The sequence below is a fragment of the Trachypithecus francoisi genome, unplaced genomic scaffold (assembly GCF_009764315.1).
Source record: "Trachypithecus francoisi isolate TF-2019V2 unplaced genomic scaffold, Tfra_2.0 Lachesis_group19, whole genome shotgun sequence".
NCBI classification, from domain to species: Eukaryota; Metazoa; Chordata; class Mammalia; order Primates; family Cercopithecidae; genus Trachypithecus; species Trachypithecus francoisi.
Genome location: NW_022681464.1, coordinates 38122196 through 38138180, shown reverse-complemented (window position 1 = coordinate 38138180; position 15985 = coordinate 38122196). Strand labels below are relative to the sequence as shown.

At 42.1% G+C, this 15985-nt stretch overlaps 1 protein-coding gene and 1 long non-coding RNA gene across 4 annotated transcripts; one reads left to right on the top strand and one right to left on the bottom strand.

Annotated features, from left to right (window-relative positions):
• The first annotated feature begins 40 nt into the window (after nt 1-40).
• Nucleotides 41-5875, top strand: LOC117064109. The gene is made up of 3 exons (XR_004429268.1): nt 41-691; nt 2103-2332; nt 5503-5875. It is a non-coding gene; the product is annotated as an uncharacterized LOC117064109 (long non-coding RNA).
• On the bottom strand, nt 5589-14774 carry LOC117064107 (myosin regulatory light chain 12A). 3 transcript variants are annotated; one of them, XM_033178226.1, is made up of 4 exons: nt 14673-14774; nt 8384-8579; nt 7777-7938; nt 5589-6080 (listed from the first exon to the last, which is right to left on the bottom strand). In XM_033178226.1, exons 2-4 carry the CDS (start codon nt 8562-8564, stop codon nt 5908-5910), a joined length of 516 nt encoding a protein of 171 aa, XP_033034117.1. In that variant the 5' UTR covers nt 8565-8579; nt 14673-14774; the 3' UTR covers nt 5589-5907. The 3 variants fall into 3 exon arrangements, with proteins under 3 accessions (XP_033034117.1, XP_033034116.1, XP_033034115.1); XM_033178225.1 differs by having other exon boundaries at nt 14351-14725; XM_033178224.1 differs by lacking the exon at nt 14673-14774 and adding an exon at nt 9494-9616.
• Between the last annotated feature and the right edge of the window lie 1211 nt (nt 14775-15985).

Genomic DNA, 15985 nt, shown 5'->3' with positions numbered 1-15985 from the left:
ACCCGAGCGGGCCGCGATCAGCGGAGGATTTGGGGTACCCTTTGACCCAGGCGGGGCGCGGTCCGCCGAGGATTTGGGGTCGCCTGGCGCCGAACCCTGAGTTGCCAGATTTAGCAAGTAAAAGTACAGTTCTTCTAAATTTGAGTTTCAGACAAGACAGGGTTTAGGGTTCTTCCCATGTAACGTTGAGAAGGTGAGGGCGGCGCCTGGGCGGATTCTTTTCCGCTCCAGAATCCCTTTCTCTTTTCAAACCGCATTCCAGCCCGAGTTAAATCCTTTAACCTACTCCTCTCTGCTTACCCTCATAAGGTTTACGGCCGTATGAGGCTACGGCCACAGCATATGGCTGTTTCATTCCTCTTTTAGCCACAAGAAAGTTTTATTCAAACTACTTTCTTTCCTTTATCAACAAAATGGCAACGCACACACATACATGCACACACAAAGAAAAACACGAAGCGGCTGGGTGCGGTGGCTCACGCCTGTAATCCCAGCTCCTCACGGAGGCAGAGGCGGGAGGATAGCTTGAGCCCAGGAGTTCGAGACCTGCCTGGGCAATATAGCGTGACCCCGTTCTCCACAAAAAGGAAGAAGGAAACACAAAAAGAAAAACACGAAGCTGCGTTTCTCAGGTTTTGTTCTAGATCGTGTTTGTGGCTGTGTTCTTCAAGATCTTTTCCCTCACCTTGAGGTAATCTAGCATTACTTCATCTAGCATTACTAAAATAGCATTACTTCAGGATGGTGGAGGATTGGCAATCTAATAGCAAATCTTTATTGAACTCTTCTTATTGCCTTAACATGTGCTGCATGCTGAGAGATGATTTCAAAGCCTCTTAGGGAGTTTATATTCTAGAAATCTTTGATCAGAAATTCCTAGAAGGGAGGGAGCTTGTGTTCAGCACTCTATAGCAGTTCTTAAACAGTAGCAAGCCTAATAACAGGACTTTAAAAAACATTTTTGAGCCTCAAAACCGGGTATTAGGATTCAGTGAGTAAGGGGTGGAGGATAATTCGAATTTCTGTTAAGCGCACATGATGCTGATGCGGTGGTCGTCATCCCAGCAGCACAGCTCTAAATCCAGTTCATAACTGTATGTATTTTCTCAATAGTGTTAGAAAAGCAATTGCTGAAAAGTCATACCTGGTTCTACAATATTTACCCTTTCCTTAACTGTAGTCTAGGTTTTGGTTCGATAGTTTGAATAATTAAAAAAAATAAGTTTCTAGAATTGTGCTGTCCAATACAATCGTCACTAACCACATGTGGCTAAACTTAAATTCAGTTCCTCAGTTGTATTTGATACGTTTGATACCTGGAATGCAGTGGCTATTCACAGGTGTGATCATAATGCACTACAACCTGGAACTCCTGGGCTCAAGCGATCCTGTCACCTGAGCCTCCCAAGTAGTTGGGACTACAGGTGAGAGACACCACACCAGTGCGTCTGGCAGTATTAGACACATTTCTTTTTTTTTTTTTTGAAACAGTCTTGCTCTGTTGCCCAGGCTGGAGTGCAGTGGCTCGATCTCGACTCACTGCAACCTCTGCCTCCCGGGTTCATGCGATTCTCCTGCCTTAGCTTCCCGAGTAGCACGGACTACAGGCGTGTGCCACGACGCCCATCTAATTTTTGTATTTTTAGTAGAGACGGGTTTTCACCATATTGGCCAGGATGGTCTTAGTCTCTTGTCCTTGGGATCCACGCACCTCGGCCTCCGAAAGTGCTGGGATTACAGTCGTGAGCTACCGCGTCCGGCCAGTATTAGACACATTTTAAGTGCTCAATAGCCACATGTGGTTAGTGTCCTTATTGTATGGCACAGAGAGCATTTCCATAATTACAGAAGCTTCTATTTGACAGCACTATTCTGAAGAAATAATTCTAAGGTACATTGTTCTCTCTAGATGCAAAAGAAAAGCCTATATAGGCTTTATTTAATCATTAATAAAAATGTATTCACTATTAAAAATAGCTGGATAGCTAAATATCTATCACTGGAAAATTGTTAATTATAGCATACCCACGTCAAAGATAATTGAAGTTAAGAATGGTTGAAAAAGCAATGTGGCTATGCCAAAACATGAATTATAATTTTAGTAAATGAAAAAACAAGTTGTAAACTCATTACAACTCTAAAATGTATGTGGATAAACATTGGAGAAGTCACAATTCCTGCTATTCGAGCAGACACAGAGAAATCTAGACTAAAAAGATATAGGGACTTGGAAGATGGAAGAGCAAGTGAACACGGAGTAAGCAGCACGGGGAAAACTGGGCATTTCTTCAATGTGGGATTAGCTACAACAATCGCTTTATGGACAGAAAAGGTAAGCAAACACGACTAAGGACTTGTCAAATCTGGGGGCGTCTCATGTAAAACTTCCCGTACTCCACTTTTCTGTGTTGGACACTATTAACCTCCTTACTCTTGACATTAACTAGGTTTCCGTAAAACTGTTTTTGTGGCTCCATTTACCTCTCCAAACTCTGATCATTTTTTATCTGATCCTCAAGTCTAGGTGTTAAACCTCTTGCTGTCCTTCCTCTTTTCACTTTGTAGCAAATGGTTTCCTTTCCTTCTCAATTTGCTTTTACTTGTCTCTTATGCTCAGACCTTCCTCCTTTCTTTCCCAGGAGCATTCAATTCCTGCTCTCAAGTCATAGGTTCTTTCATCAAGTAAAATTTGGGGCCTGGAATCCAAATGACCGTATCATATGCAGGTAGATAAGGATGCCACCCCATTAGGTTGGTTTTGTCCGATTTTTTTTTTAAAGACAGGGTCTCGCTGTCACCCCAGGCTGGAGTGCAGTGGCACAATCAGTTCACTCCAGCCTCGGACTCCTGGGCTCAAGCAATCCTTCCACCTTAGCTTTGGGAGTAGCTGGGATTATAGGCACCCGCCACCATATCCGGCTAAGTTTTCTTTTTTTTATTTTTATGTAGAGATGGGGTTTTGCTTTGTTGCCCAGGCTAATGTCAAACTTCTGGCTTCAAGCAGTCTTCCTACTCGACCTTCCAAAGTGCTGGGATTACAGATGTGAGCCAACATGCCTAGCCAGATCTTTTGAAATGGTTTGTTTCAAGATTGACTTTTATCATGGAAACTTTTGAGACTGATTTTTCAGTCAAACACACCATTGAAATGGATGGTTTTACCTTTCTATTGGCAATCATTCTTGTTTAAGCAAAGAATGGTATTAGTAAATTAGGAGAATTATTTCTTTTTTTTTTTTTTTTTTTTTTTTTTTTTTTTTTGAGACGGAGTCTCGCTCTGTCGCCCGGGCGGGAGTGCAGTGGCCAGTTCTCAGCTCACTGCAAGCTCCGCCTCCCGGGTTTACACCATTCTCCTGCCTCAGCTTCCCGAGTAGCTGGGACTACAGGCGCCCGCCACCTCGCCCGGCTAGTTTTTGTATTTTTTAGTAGAGACGGGGTTTCACAGTGTTAGCCAGGATGGTCTCGATCTCCTGACCTCGTGATCCGCCCGCCTCGGCCTCCCAAAGTGCTGGGATTACAGGCTTGAGCCACCGCGCCCGGCCTGGAGAATTATTTCATTCAGGGTACATCATTGTTCTTAATGCAAGTTGGTTCTTTGAGCAGTTCTCTGAAAGAGAAACAGGAACCCTGCAAGAGATCATTTTTAGTAGTACCTTGTTTTTCATATAGTGGAAACAATGTTATCTGTTCTTCACTGGAGATTTAACAAAGCATATGGTAATTTTTTCTCTTGATATGGAAATTCAATTCAAAAAACAAGATTTTAGCACCAAGGCCATAACCTGGAAAAAGTATTTTGGCTTAACCAGTGAATAAAATTCAGTAACAAAAGACAAAGAATGAAGGCAGGTCCTAAGATTCTAATGTTGAAGAGGACAAGAACTAGCTTTGACTAGTCCATCTATTCCTATAGCGTTGGCCTTCTCAGGTTACAGGATCTAGCTGATCTTATTGGCTGCAAAGGCCTGCTGCCCAGAAGGCTTTTAGTAATTGTTTATACTGAATGAGGTAATGGTTTTGTCTAAGGAGAGTCATGATAATCATAGCATAAAACTTGAAGTTATTACAGTAATTGTCAATTACTCATCTTCATGGGCTAATTGTCAACTCTTTTCAACCAAATTTTTCTCCGTTTCAAATATTTTAAAACTCATGAATCTTTGAGAGTGGGAGTTTTGGGCTGGCCATGGTTGCTCACACCTGTAATCCCAGCACTTTGGGAGGCAGAGGTGGGAAGATCACTTGAGTACAGGAGTTTGAGACCAGCCTGGGCAACATAATGAGACCCTGTCTCTACAACAAACTGAGAAATTAGCCAGGCACGGTGGTGCATGCTTGTAGTCCCAACTACTCAGGTGGCTGAGGTGGATCACTTGAGCCCAGGAGGTCAACGCTGTAGTGAGCTGTGATCATGCCATTGCACCCCAGCCTGGATGACGGAGCGAGAGACCCTGTCTGGAAAAAAAAAAGAGAATCCTGAAGCCCTTTGAGAGTCAAATTTTTAAAGCTGAAAAAGAATGAAACTGTCTGCCACTCCCTGATTAACTATGAAACAGTTCTGCATTTCTGCAAATAGTAGAAGTTATTTTTAGGACTGAAATAATGACCTCACTTTCCCAGGCATGTAGGTTCAGCTGTTTTGATTGTGGGAAGGTCAGGAATGTCCAAAACTCTACATGGACTCGTGGTGAATCTCTGCATAAATATCTTTCAATAGGCATTGTTGTGTTAAAGAAGAACTACATATAATAAAAAAAAATTGCATTGTATTTCCAGCACTTTAAAACATAACATTAAAAAATCTCTCTTTGGTAGCATTCCACGGAACCTTTAAGCCAAAATGGTTTTTAAAAATATGAAAAATTGAAATTACACTCAGTGACCTGGTCTAATTTTAAATAATCAGAAATTACAAAAGTTTAAATAAAGCGGAAATGTTGGCAGGTATGTCAACTTAAGAACTTAGAACTACGGGCCAGGCGCGGTGGCTCAAGCCTGTAATCCTAGCACTTTGGGAGGCCGAGACGGGCGGATCACGAGGTCAGGAGATCGAGACCATCCTGGCTAACACGGTGAAACCCCGTCTCTACTAAAAAATACAAAAAACTAGCCGGGTGAGGTGGCGGGCGCCTGTAGTCCCAGCTACTCCGGAGGCTGAGGCAGGAGAATGGCGTGAACCCGGGAGGCGGAGCTTGCAGTGAGCTGAGATCCGGCCACTGCACTCCAGCCTGGGCGACAGAGCGAGACTCCGTCTCAAAAAAAAAAAAAAAAAAAAAAAAAAAGAAGAAGGAAAGAAAAAGAACTTAGAACTACGGAAACTACCATATATATGCCAATTCCACAGGAAATTATTTTAAGAATTGGAAGACAAAGTGCAGAAAACCTGATTAGGGCAGTTAAATTGGATATCCTTGGGAGGAGGAGGAGGAATGGATAGTAGAGGAGATAGGATTGTTAGGAAAATTGGAGGAAGAGAAAGCTAACAACCATATCATTTTCTAGGATTTCCCTCATCTACCTTTCTTTGGAAGATTTGACTAAAACCAACAAAGGCCCAGTATGGTAAATAAGAAGTTTAAACAAGTAAGTATTTTATCATAAAGTTTAATTATGATTCAGAAAAAATTGAACAAATAACTTTCTCTGAAAAAAATATATTGACTCTGTATAGACCACAGTTATTGGGGGGAAGGGCTGGTAGGTTAAATTACCCTATTTTCTATTCTGAAAATGATATCAATAGAAAGTCCCTTTTCCAGTCTGAGTATAAAGATACATATGCCCAAAATGGCTGAGAATAAATACAACAGGAAATGCAAAAGCTGTAAAGCTAAGGGCATGCAAGAGAAAATCTCAAAAATACCCAAAGTGGTAACAAGGAACGTTTGGCTGGAATTTGAAATTCTTTCAGTCATCCTTGTCTTTTGCCCCGTGTTTCAGGATGCGCGTGAACTCGATGTAATTGAAATTCCCCTTTTTGTCAATAGGTGCTTCTCTGTACAGCTCATCCACTTCCTCATCCGTAAACCGATCCCCCATGGTTGTCAGCAGCTCTCTCAGGTAATCTTCCTGAATGGTGCCTGGAGAATAAAGAACAAGGGATCAGAATACATACTACTCTGAGGGTTAATTACAAAGAATATCTATACTCGACTAAGCATGTTGTTCTGTACGTTAAAAACTATAAACATGCAAATATATGAACTACAGGGTGTCCACCTACTGAAAACAGCCTCAGCAGGGAAGTGTCTAGAAAAATGCCCAGATGCTTAGCAGTATCGCTCTGCTCTATCATTCTGCCTCCACATTCAGCTTCTGCTCTCTTGATAATAGACTAAACCTATGCCTAAAACAAAGTAATAAAAAGCATGGTTAAAGAATCTAAGCCTTACGGTTCCTGAAAGTGGCATGAATGGTCACGTGTTATTCTACAAGCAAAGAACATTGACCTGCCACGCTAAAATCAACACTACATCATACACATCAATAAAATGGTACAGTGGAAAGAATACTGGAAACCTGAGGCCCAGTTTTAACAAGCTATTTTATTTCAGGCATTTCACTTTATCCCTGACCTTTGGTTTTCTCAGATGTAAAATGAGATTTTTACTGTTTACAAATCCAATTATTATAACAAATATGGCCAGTCCCAGCACATGCAAAAACATGGAATAAATATTTGAGCACTAACTATGTGGCAGGCACTGTGCTAGGCAGTGGAGGTGTGCAGAGGTAAAATGAAAGGTGTCCTCTTTACTTTGGGAATTTGATACCAGGGTTCTCATAAAACCTGCCTGCCCACAAGAATCAGATGTCACCCCAGATTTATTTTCTGCTATTGGTATTTTTAAGATTTCCCAAATAGCTGGCATGGACATGTGGGGAGACTTTAAAGCCACAGATCATGCTTCCATCAGCAGGCCCTGGCAACCACCCAGTATTTAAACTAGTCCCACTAATGCAGGCAACCCAAGATTGTGCCTTCCTTCACTAAACACACTTGGCTACGCCATGTTGAGTTGGGTGTCATGGAAAATATTCCCTCATTATGTTTTCTCTTACATACACTCCTGCCAAAGGATCAGGCCCCTGTATAGTTTACATTTTGCTTTTTTGAGAGTTAACTCTATGCCACACAGTACGCTAAGTACTTCATGTACATCTCACTTCATTTAATTCTCACAACAACCCTGTGAGGTAGGTAATACTGCCCATTTTACAAATAAGAAAACAGAGGCTTAGAGAAAGTTAAGCAACTTGCCCCAAATTACACAGCTATTATGTGGAAGAGGAATATGAAGCCAGATAGTCTAATTCCAGACCCTAAGTTCTACTGGGCGTATTTTAAAATAGAGGTTAAATGTAAGATTTAAACAATTTGAGAGCTGACAGATACCTGGTAAACACACACAGGATTATAGTGGTGCCACAGCCTATAACAATTTATACTTCATCAATTTATACTTCATCAAGATTATTGTTAAAAGTTTTTTATTCAATACATATTTTCTGATAGCCTAACCCTTGTGGAGGTAACATGCTAGGAAAGGGGTAATACAAGTTTCCCAAAGAGGTTTCAAATACAACCTATTCATTGTAAACTACTACTTAGGGCAGAAGCAGAAAGTGAGTGACAAACATGCCAAGAGAACTCTGTTTAAAAAAACAGGTGTAGTACAAACCTGACGGTGTTATCATATTTTAAGTCACTGTATATTTTAGTTACCATAACTAAAAATTAAATCGCTTTGTAATTAAAGGTTACCTCTCACTTACCGGTTGCTTCTTCATCAAAGCAAGCAAAGGCATTTCTGATGACATCTTCAGGATCCGTGCCATTTAACTTCTCACCAAACATGGTGAGGAACATGGTGAAATTGATGGGCCCTGGTGCCTCATTCATCATGGCATCCAGATACTCATCAGTTGGATTCTTCCCTAAATTTTTAAAAGGGGTCATGATTTTAATTACATTATAATACATATCAACTATTAGTGACAGTAAACATTTTGGTAAGAAAGATTATCATTCATACAGTTTACTGTTTGCACTCATGACAGCAAAACTACTTGGGGGAAAAGTTTTCTTAATGAATAGGGCCTATTAAAGAGTCTGGAGAGTATATGATATTCCATTGGAATGTCAGAAGGAATAATACTGCTTCCATAATCTACATTAGTGTTTTTACACACACACACACATGAACCCCAACCCAATCCTAAGACAGGGTCAGGAATCTGCTGGTGGTCTGGTGGGAAACACCGTTCCACACTTTACTCAAACCATTAGACAGGCTTTACAGAGCTTTAAGACTCATGAAATCAACATGAAAGGCACCGTGGAAATTCTATCCAATAGATTAATATTTAAACTGAGCATTACCCAATGAAGCAAGCATATCATGCAAATCTTCCTTGTCAATGAAGCCATCTCTGTTCTGATCAATCATGTTGAAGGCCTCTTTGAACTCCTGAATCTGTGACTGGTCAAACATGGCAAACACATTGGATGTTGCACGCTGAGGGCGCTTCTTGGTCTTGGTCTTTGCTCTTTTGCTTGACATGGTGGTGGTTAAGTCCTAATTAGGAAAGGAAATACAATAAAAATTAAATCAACATCTAAGATCACTTAAGTTTGAATCAAAACAATGATTCACAAAAGTACACAGAATCAGCCTTCCTGATATGTTTGAGCTACTCAGAAATGTGTCTTTAGAAGACATATGTCAACAAGATTACATATGACCCGTACTGCTATATAGCTAACAACAGCTGATAACCAAATCTGCTGATTTGATAACAATAAAAAAAACCAAGCACCAAAAAATATTGGTTACCTAGGAAACTCCCAAGTTCTATCCTTCAGCACTCTAGGGGTGCTGAGGGATACTAATTCATCTTCAGTAGGTCCCCCCTTTGCAGCCTTAGCCTAAATTGGCTATTCCACAGCACGGTGGACAGAAAGGTGAGGAATAGTAAGAGCGACTAACTGATGGAACAGGTCTTCATCTCCTAATCTCTATTGACAAATATTGTTCTTCCACTTTCAACTAACGTTTTTTATTGTACCCTCACCTCTAGGCAAAAGTAGTTCAAGAAAACTATTTGTTGAAAGGCTAACAGTAAAGTATTAAAAAACTGAAGGGAATTCATCTACAGTTTTTATAGACATTACACTCTATCCAAACCAGTTTCTTGTATTACAGTCACACTAAATCACTGGAAGTATCTAAGACCTCTAAACAGAAATCAGAGTACAAGCTTTTAAAATAATTTTAAATGTTTTAGAAAACGTCTTAAAGGTAGAAACTACCTTTGCTCTCTTATCTCAATTTATCCCAGTAAAATTTAAGTTAAAATTAAAAAGAATGTCTAGTAATACCTAAAATAAAAAGGCAACTTTCCTTTCAATACTCAATCTTTTTTAAAAACTACAAAAATGTGTTTGAAGTTAAAAATTCCATAGTCATCAGACAATAAAATTCTACCATACCATCCTTCAGAGTTGCAGTGAAGATGGTAGTCTGCAAAACCGCTCAGCAGCAACAGTATGACACTGCATTGAGTTATATTCTTTCAAGCAGGTCTAAAATAGGCACTACTGATTTCACTCTGACCAGGATAACAATTTTAAAGCTTACGTTCTGAAAACATTTAGCTATGATCTGGCAAAACACTATGCCACTGCTCTAAAAATAAGTCTGTGGACTGCAAAGAATGAACTACCACCTAGATCTCAGCACTCCACAGTGACCCTAAGAATATGTTTCCGATGTGTTTAAAAAGTAATTTCTTACATTATTTCCTTGATTATAACCACATTGTCCAGACTAAATACAATTACGGAATGATCAGAAAAGCTCTGCCTCAAATTTTTAAAAGCTAAATCTGTTTTCAGATTTTAATAGGAAATTCCACAGAGGATAGTCACAAATTCCAGCCCATCCAATAGAACACCATATGGCAACTGGAATATATTGTTGAAAAGATATATCCTACACAGCACAGAAGTGATGATATATGCTGCTCCCAAATTTCCTAGAATTCTTTAATCAACTTTTAGGATGCTGCCTTTCATGACTTAAACCATTCATAAATGCATATTTTCATTCTATAACACCTTTGAGGGTAGTAAATTCCCATTCATATCTAAACTACATGGGGTTGTACTTTCCTCTCTAAGTGCTGTCGTTAAAAACGGCAAAGAGTTATAGAGTATATTATTCCTCCATCTCTTAAATGTACTCAAGGACTTGCAGCGAGAGGTTGAGACCCAATGTGTGACACGTTTACTAGTCCATATCGCTTTCATATTTTAGGCATGTCACGCCTTTGCAAGCCAAAGCACATCTTTAAAAATAGTCTGTTTTGTGTGACACCATTGTCTTTCCCTAATGATGCAGAAATGTCAGCTATTTTAAGAACAAAGAACTGATGAGGTCAAACGGCTGCCACAACTGATTTTTTAATCTATTATATAAAATCTCATATTACTAAATTTATGGGGTCCTCTAGATACCTTTTCAAAATGTTTAGGTTTGGTTGTAAAGTAGTATGTTTTTTTTTTTTTTGAGACGGAGTCTCGCTCTCGCCCGGGCTGGAGTGCAGTGGCCGGATCTCAGCTCACTGCAAGCTCTGCCTCCCGGGTTTACGCCATTCTCCTGCCTCAGCCTCCGGAGTAGCTGGGACTACAGGCGCCCGCCACCTCGCCCGGCTAGTTTTTTTTGTATTTTTAGTAGAGACGGGGTTTCACCGTGTTAGCCAGGATGGTCTCGATCTCCTGACCTCGTGATCCGCCCATCTCGGCCTCCCAAAGTGCTGGGATTACAGGCTTGAGCCACCGCGCCCGGCCGTAAAGTAGTATGTTTTTTGAATTCTGATGTATTTCCTATTCTTTTAATCATGCACTTTTTTGAATTTGTAAATGTATTATAAAATAGATTTTTTAAGTGAAAAAGTTCTTTTTTTTTGTCAGCACTGACAATGGCCTCATATAGAGCTCTTCTTCAGCATATTCAGTAATCTTATCAATCTTATTATGAACAGTTAATTACACTAATATGTATCAAGTGTCATATTAATTATGTTGAATACTACTTAAGAGTTAAGAAATGTAAGGCATGTGTCCTATCTTCAAGGAGCTTAAAATACAGTTGGGGAGGCAACTATAAAGAAATGAGATGATTGGTTCAACTTATGAAATGAGTCATAGTTTTCATTCCAGAAGTATGACTCTAAACTTAAAACAACGTGTGACAATAATGAAAAATAATTCGTAAGATGGTACATAATAATTAAATGTTGTGAGTTCAGAGAAGATGTTTCTGAGTACTTAAGTGATTGGGGAGGAGGAAGACCTTGAAAAACCCAGTGTGGGATCATTTAGAAGCTACAAGGCATAGTTAGAATTAAGAATTTGGGTGTTAGTCTCAATTCTAACAAATTAAGGTAGTTAATTCTACCAAAAACTGATAGTGTAATGTTGAGCAAGTTACTGCCTAGGCCTTTACTTTTTCGAGGAGGCTGGATTCTGATCTGAGTTATTTTCCACCAGACACCTTTCAGCGATAGGGAGTTTGGCTTCAGTCACTGTTCCAAAATACAGAAACTGTGGGTTTTTTTCCTACCAAACTAAAAGTGTGGGGGGAATAAACAATGGTGGAGGGAGTCAAATCAGGAACAGTGCTATGATCTCAAGGAGCAGATCATTTCTGATATTGTCAGGGTCCTCTTTGCTATTATTCTAGTTTGCTGTTCATTTTACTTTCCCGCAAACAACTGAGACTATCACTCTTCATATAATAAGCCTTCAGCAAATGCACAACCCTCATCTAAGTTTAGAAAACTAGGGTATACTCCTTAATCTAAAAAAGTCGAAAGTGCTTTTTACAAAAAGCAAGCTAGGGTAAAATAAATTGAAAAGATTTCCTGTCAGTGTAATTATTCTTTAGGATGCAAAGATCGCCAGGTAAGGACCCGAGGTTTCCAAGTTACGAAAGCTCTTCAGTCATAAAGTCGAGTCTTTATTTACTTATATTTGTTTATTTATTTATTTTTGAGACGGAGTCTCGCTCTGTCGCCCAGGCTGGAGTGCAGTGGCGCGATCTCAATCTCCACCTCCAGGGTTCAAGCAGTTCTCTGCCTCAGCCTCCGGAGTAGCTGGGATTACAGACGCCCCCCACCATGCCTGGCTAATTTTTGTATTTTTATTAGAGACGGGCTTTCACCCACCTTGGCCAGGCTGGTCTTGAACTCCTGACCTCGTGATCCACCCGCCTCAGTCACCCAAAGTGCTGGGATTACAGGCGTGAGCCACCGCACCCGGCCTGAGTCTTTATTTTTGAAGGATTAAATGAAAGGTCTTTGGTGTGAAGGAGTATATGTTGTATGAAACTGTAAAGCAAGGAGACTTAAAAACAGGCTTCTACAAAATAGAAGAGGATTTCAGAAGCATGAGAAAGTGGATGAAGGGCAGTCAGGAGACTGAGTTTACAGATTAATCTAAAGGAGCATAACCTCTTTTTAAGTCAGAGGAGGTGAGCGCTGGTGGCAATGAATCTGTTTATTTTGTGTTTTAACTCAGAATCATCATAGGCTATAACGAGAGATACACAACACAATTAAAGAAAATGTTAGGGCCGGGCGCGGTGGCTCAAGCCTGTAATCCCAGCACTTTGGGAGGCCGAGACGGGTGGATCACGAGGTCAGGAGATCGAGACCATCCTGGTCTACACGGTGAAACCCCGTCTCTACTAAAAAATACAAAAAACTAGCCGGGCGACGAGGCGGGCGCCTGTAGTCCCAGCTACTCGGGAGGCTGAGGCAGGAGAATGGCGTAAACCCGGGAGGCGGAGCTTGCAGTGAGCCAAGATCGCGCCACTGCACTCCAGCCTGGGTGACAGAGCTAGACTCTGTCTCAAAAAAAAAAAAAAAAAAAAGAAAATGTTAAACTAGATTAATAGGTGGCAGAAACAGGAACAGATCCTCAAAGTGGCTTTCCCCACACACCAAAGGACACGAGATTTTTTAGATCTCTAGAAACTATGTTCACTTATAAAATGGGATTAATCCATACCAATATATACATTAGAGTGCTCTGGTTAGAACCCTAGAGTCCAGCATTTACAAAGTGACAATAAATGTAAAATAACCTAGAAACTTTTTCTACAAAACGAACACTCAGATTGATAATATTCTGAGAAATATCAGATATTCTTCAAGAAAAAACTACCATCTTACAAAACACTGCGTAGTGTGATAGTACCTATCATTTGGTCGGCTTTTTAAACCCTGAACAAATACACCGCCTCATTTAATCAATGCACTTAAAAAAAAACTAAGTGTAATTTATTTTCTGGGTGCTAACCGCAATTTTTACAAAGTGTATTTTCAAGTTGGTGCTTCCGTTCCAAGTAAACCAAGTTTTCATTTCTTATGCAAACTTCCGGTTGAAGGTAGGATTCCTTCTTTAGGACTGCCACACCCAAAAGTTCTCACCACTGGACAGACAATTGGCTGTTAGGGCTGACTTGCCAGTAAAGCTTCGCTTTTGAAAATAAAGTGCTTTTCTGATGACCGTTGATCAGAGCCCTTCCAGAACATGAAACAAATACCAATAATTTTAAGAAATATTCGCTTTATTCGCCTTTAGATACAAAACTTTTTGCACTTAAGTTAAAATCTCTGCTAAATCCATAGGTCTCTCAAGAAACTGACAGATACATTCATATACCTACTAAACTACTTTAAAAGGAAACACTTCCATGGCGAATTGAATTAGCCCAAACTTTCCCCCCAAATGGGACAAGGCATTATATTTTGGAGTTTTTCCTCGAGCCACAAACTAAACTCCAGATCTCTTTGTCCAAAATTTCATCGCTTAAAGAAAAAAAGTTCTAATTACAGGAGCGGGTACTGAGTTGAAGAACTTCCCAATTTGAGTTGGTTATTCCTACTAAATGTAGCCACACAGCTGCAACAACAGCTGCAGTGGGGGGACAATGGGCTACGTTTTTTGCGCAAACCCTCTTGAATCGGGCAAGTTGACGTTAGAAACAAAAATAGTCCCGGAATCAGCTCTGCAGGGGTCGGGTTTCGAGGGCCCGGCAGTCGCCCAAGATCAAGGCGCCAGTGAGCGAGGCCACATTTCCCGGGCTCCAAGTTTGGGCACAGGAGCGAAGTTCGGTCTGGGCCACTCCCAGCCATGGCCTCGGATCCCAGAACCGGGGACCTGGGTGGCACACCTGCCCAGGTGCGCTCCCGGCGCCAAGAGCCCCGCCGCCCTCCAGCTGCCCCGCGGAGACGGGTCCCCGGGATGGGTGTCCCGCGCCCAAACGCGAGTGCCACTCACCCGGCACAGCTACGAGAATCCGAGCACCTCTGCGAGCCCCTCGCTGCCGCTATTACACCACCCTACTACCCAGAGAGCCGCTAAAAACCACCGCTTCCGGCTCCGCTTAGCAAGCCGGAAGGAAGCCCGGTCACCTTTCTTGGCCCGCAGAGTGGGCCAGACTTCACGGAGTGGCGACATGGAGGGAAGTCGCCAATGTGGTCAGCGAGCGCGGTATTGACCAAGTGCACGAGAAGGAAGTGTAAAGCGGGCGACCTAGAATATAGAGCAATATATAATGGTTCGCTGGGTCCTGTTAACTGAGTTTCCGTCTTTTTTGTACCTCTTGTTGCAGTGTTAAGCCTTACTCCCCCCTATCTTTTCCGCAGATGGTTGCGTCCGTCCTGTGGCTTTGCTTGGTCGCACATTCCAGGGCACGGCGAAGGGCGGGGCCGTCGACCCAAGTCCTTGTAGGGAAATCGAGGAGACGGCGGCGGACACACGTGACTGGCCCTCGCCCCGCCCCGAGGCCGGGCTCCAGCCTCCGCGGTAGTGTACCTGCACTTGACGCCCCTCGCGGGCTCTGGGTCTCCGCCTGAGGGCCTCGGAGCTGTGTGTGTAGCCCGGGAGTGGACCTTGATGCCAGCTCTGTGTGCAGTGTAATTTTATGAAGAGTCCTGCCTCCTCCATACAGGACGAAACGTGTGTCCCTGGGGCCCTCAGCCAAGCGTTCACTATCTTTTTGGCCCAGACGGATTTCATAAGGTCACAAGTGGCTGGAGACTTCCTCCCTCTTGAAAAATATTTGCCGTCGTTTTTCACTGGCAGAGCCTCTTTGACCCTGGCTAACAAAGACAGCCTGACTTGGGTCCCACTAGGCGGGAAGGAAGGCGACTCCCCCGCACCTCTTGCTACGATTAGGACTTGCGGCTTGGTGAAAACAGAAATCAAAACTTGGGCCCATTTCTCCTGAGTTCTCCTTGCCTAGAACAATTCGTAACAATGACTCTTACTAAAGTCCGGGAGGACTTCCTCTTTTTCTGCCCAGAATCCGATAAGGAAGACTTGTTCTGGCCCTCTCAGCTCTCTGACCTCATCTACCAGAGGAGTGAGTGGGATCCTCTAACACTCAAGCCCTCATCCCAGCACTAGGAGACAGTGACCAGTGTGGCTCCCGTGGCCAGAACCCTTCTGAAGCTTGGGTTACCCTGTGGTCTTCGCCTTCAAAGCAGCCCGTCACTCGAATCCTTCTGTCTCACTCGAATCCTGTAACGGACAGTGTTAACTGTCTGTAAACGCTGCGGAATAGTATCTTCTAAGTATTCGTAGCTTCTTTCTTGAGGGATCTCGGGAACATTCCGTGTATTAACCACTAGCATATTCCAAAGTTAACTTCGTGATAAAGTCACTGGGGGGAAAAAAAAAAAAATCGCTCCAGTTCCACAGGTGATTGAAACAAACGTGATTTGTTTCCCAGACTTCCTTGATGGGAAGAATTACTTGGGGTACCAATTAAAAATAAAAATAATTGCGTCATTTCCAACGCACTAAATCAGAGTCTTTAAGGGCAGGTCCTGGGAAGCCAACCACGTAACGGGGGTCCCAAGTGGGCTCTTATCAGCGAGGGCGGGGACTCAGCGAGAGGGCTGGCAGCGA

Bases quoted from the DNA above. Each gene is read 5' to 3' on its own strand.
- LOC117064107 (XM_033178224.1), bottom strand. The intron at 7,939-8,383 runs GTAATGCTCAGT...TTAAAAATTTAG, and splicing joins TGATATGCTTGCTTCATTGG to GGAAGAATCCAACTGATGAG. The intron at 6,081-7,776 runs GTAAGTGAGAGG...TTTATTCTCCAG, and splicing joins CTTTGATGAAGAAGCAACCG to GCACCATTCAGGAAGATTAC.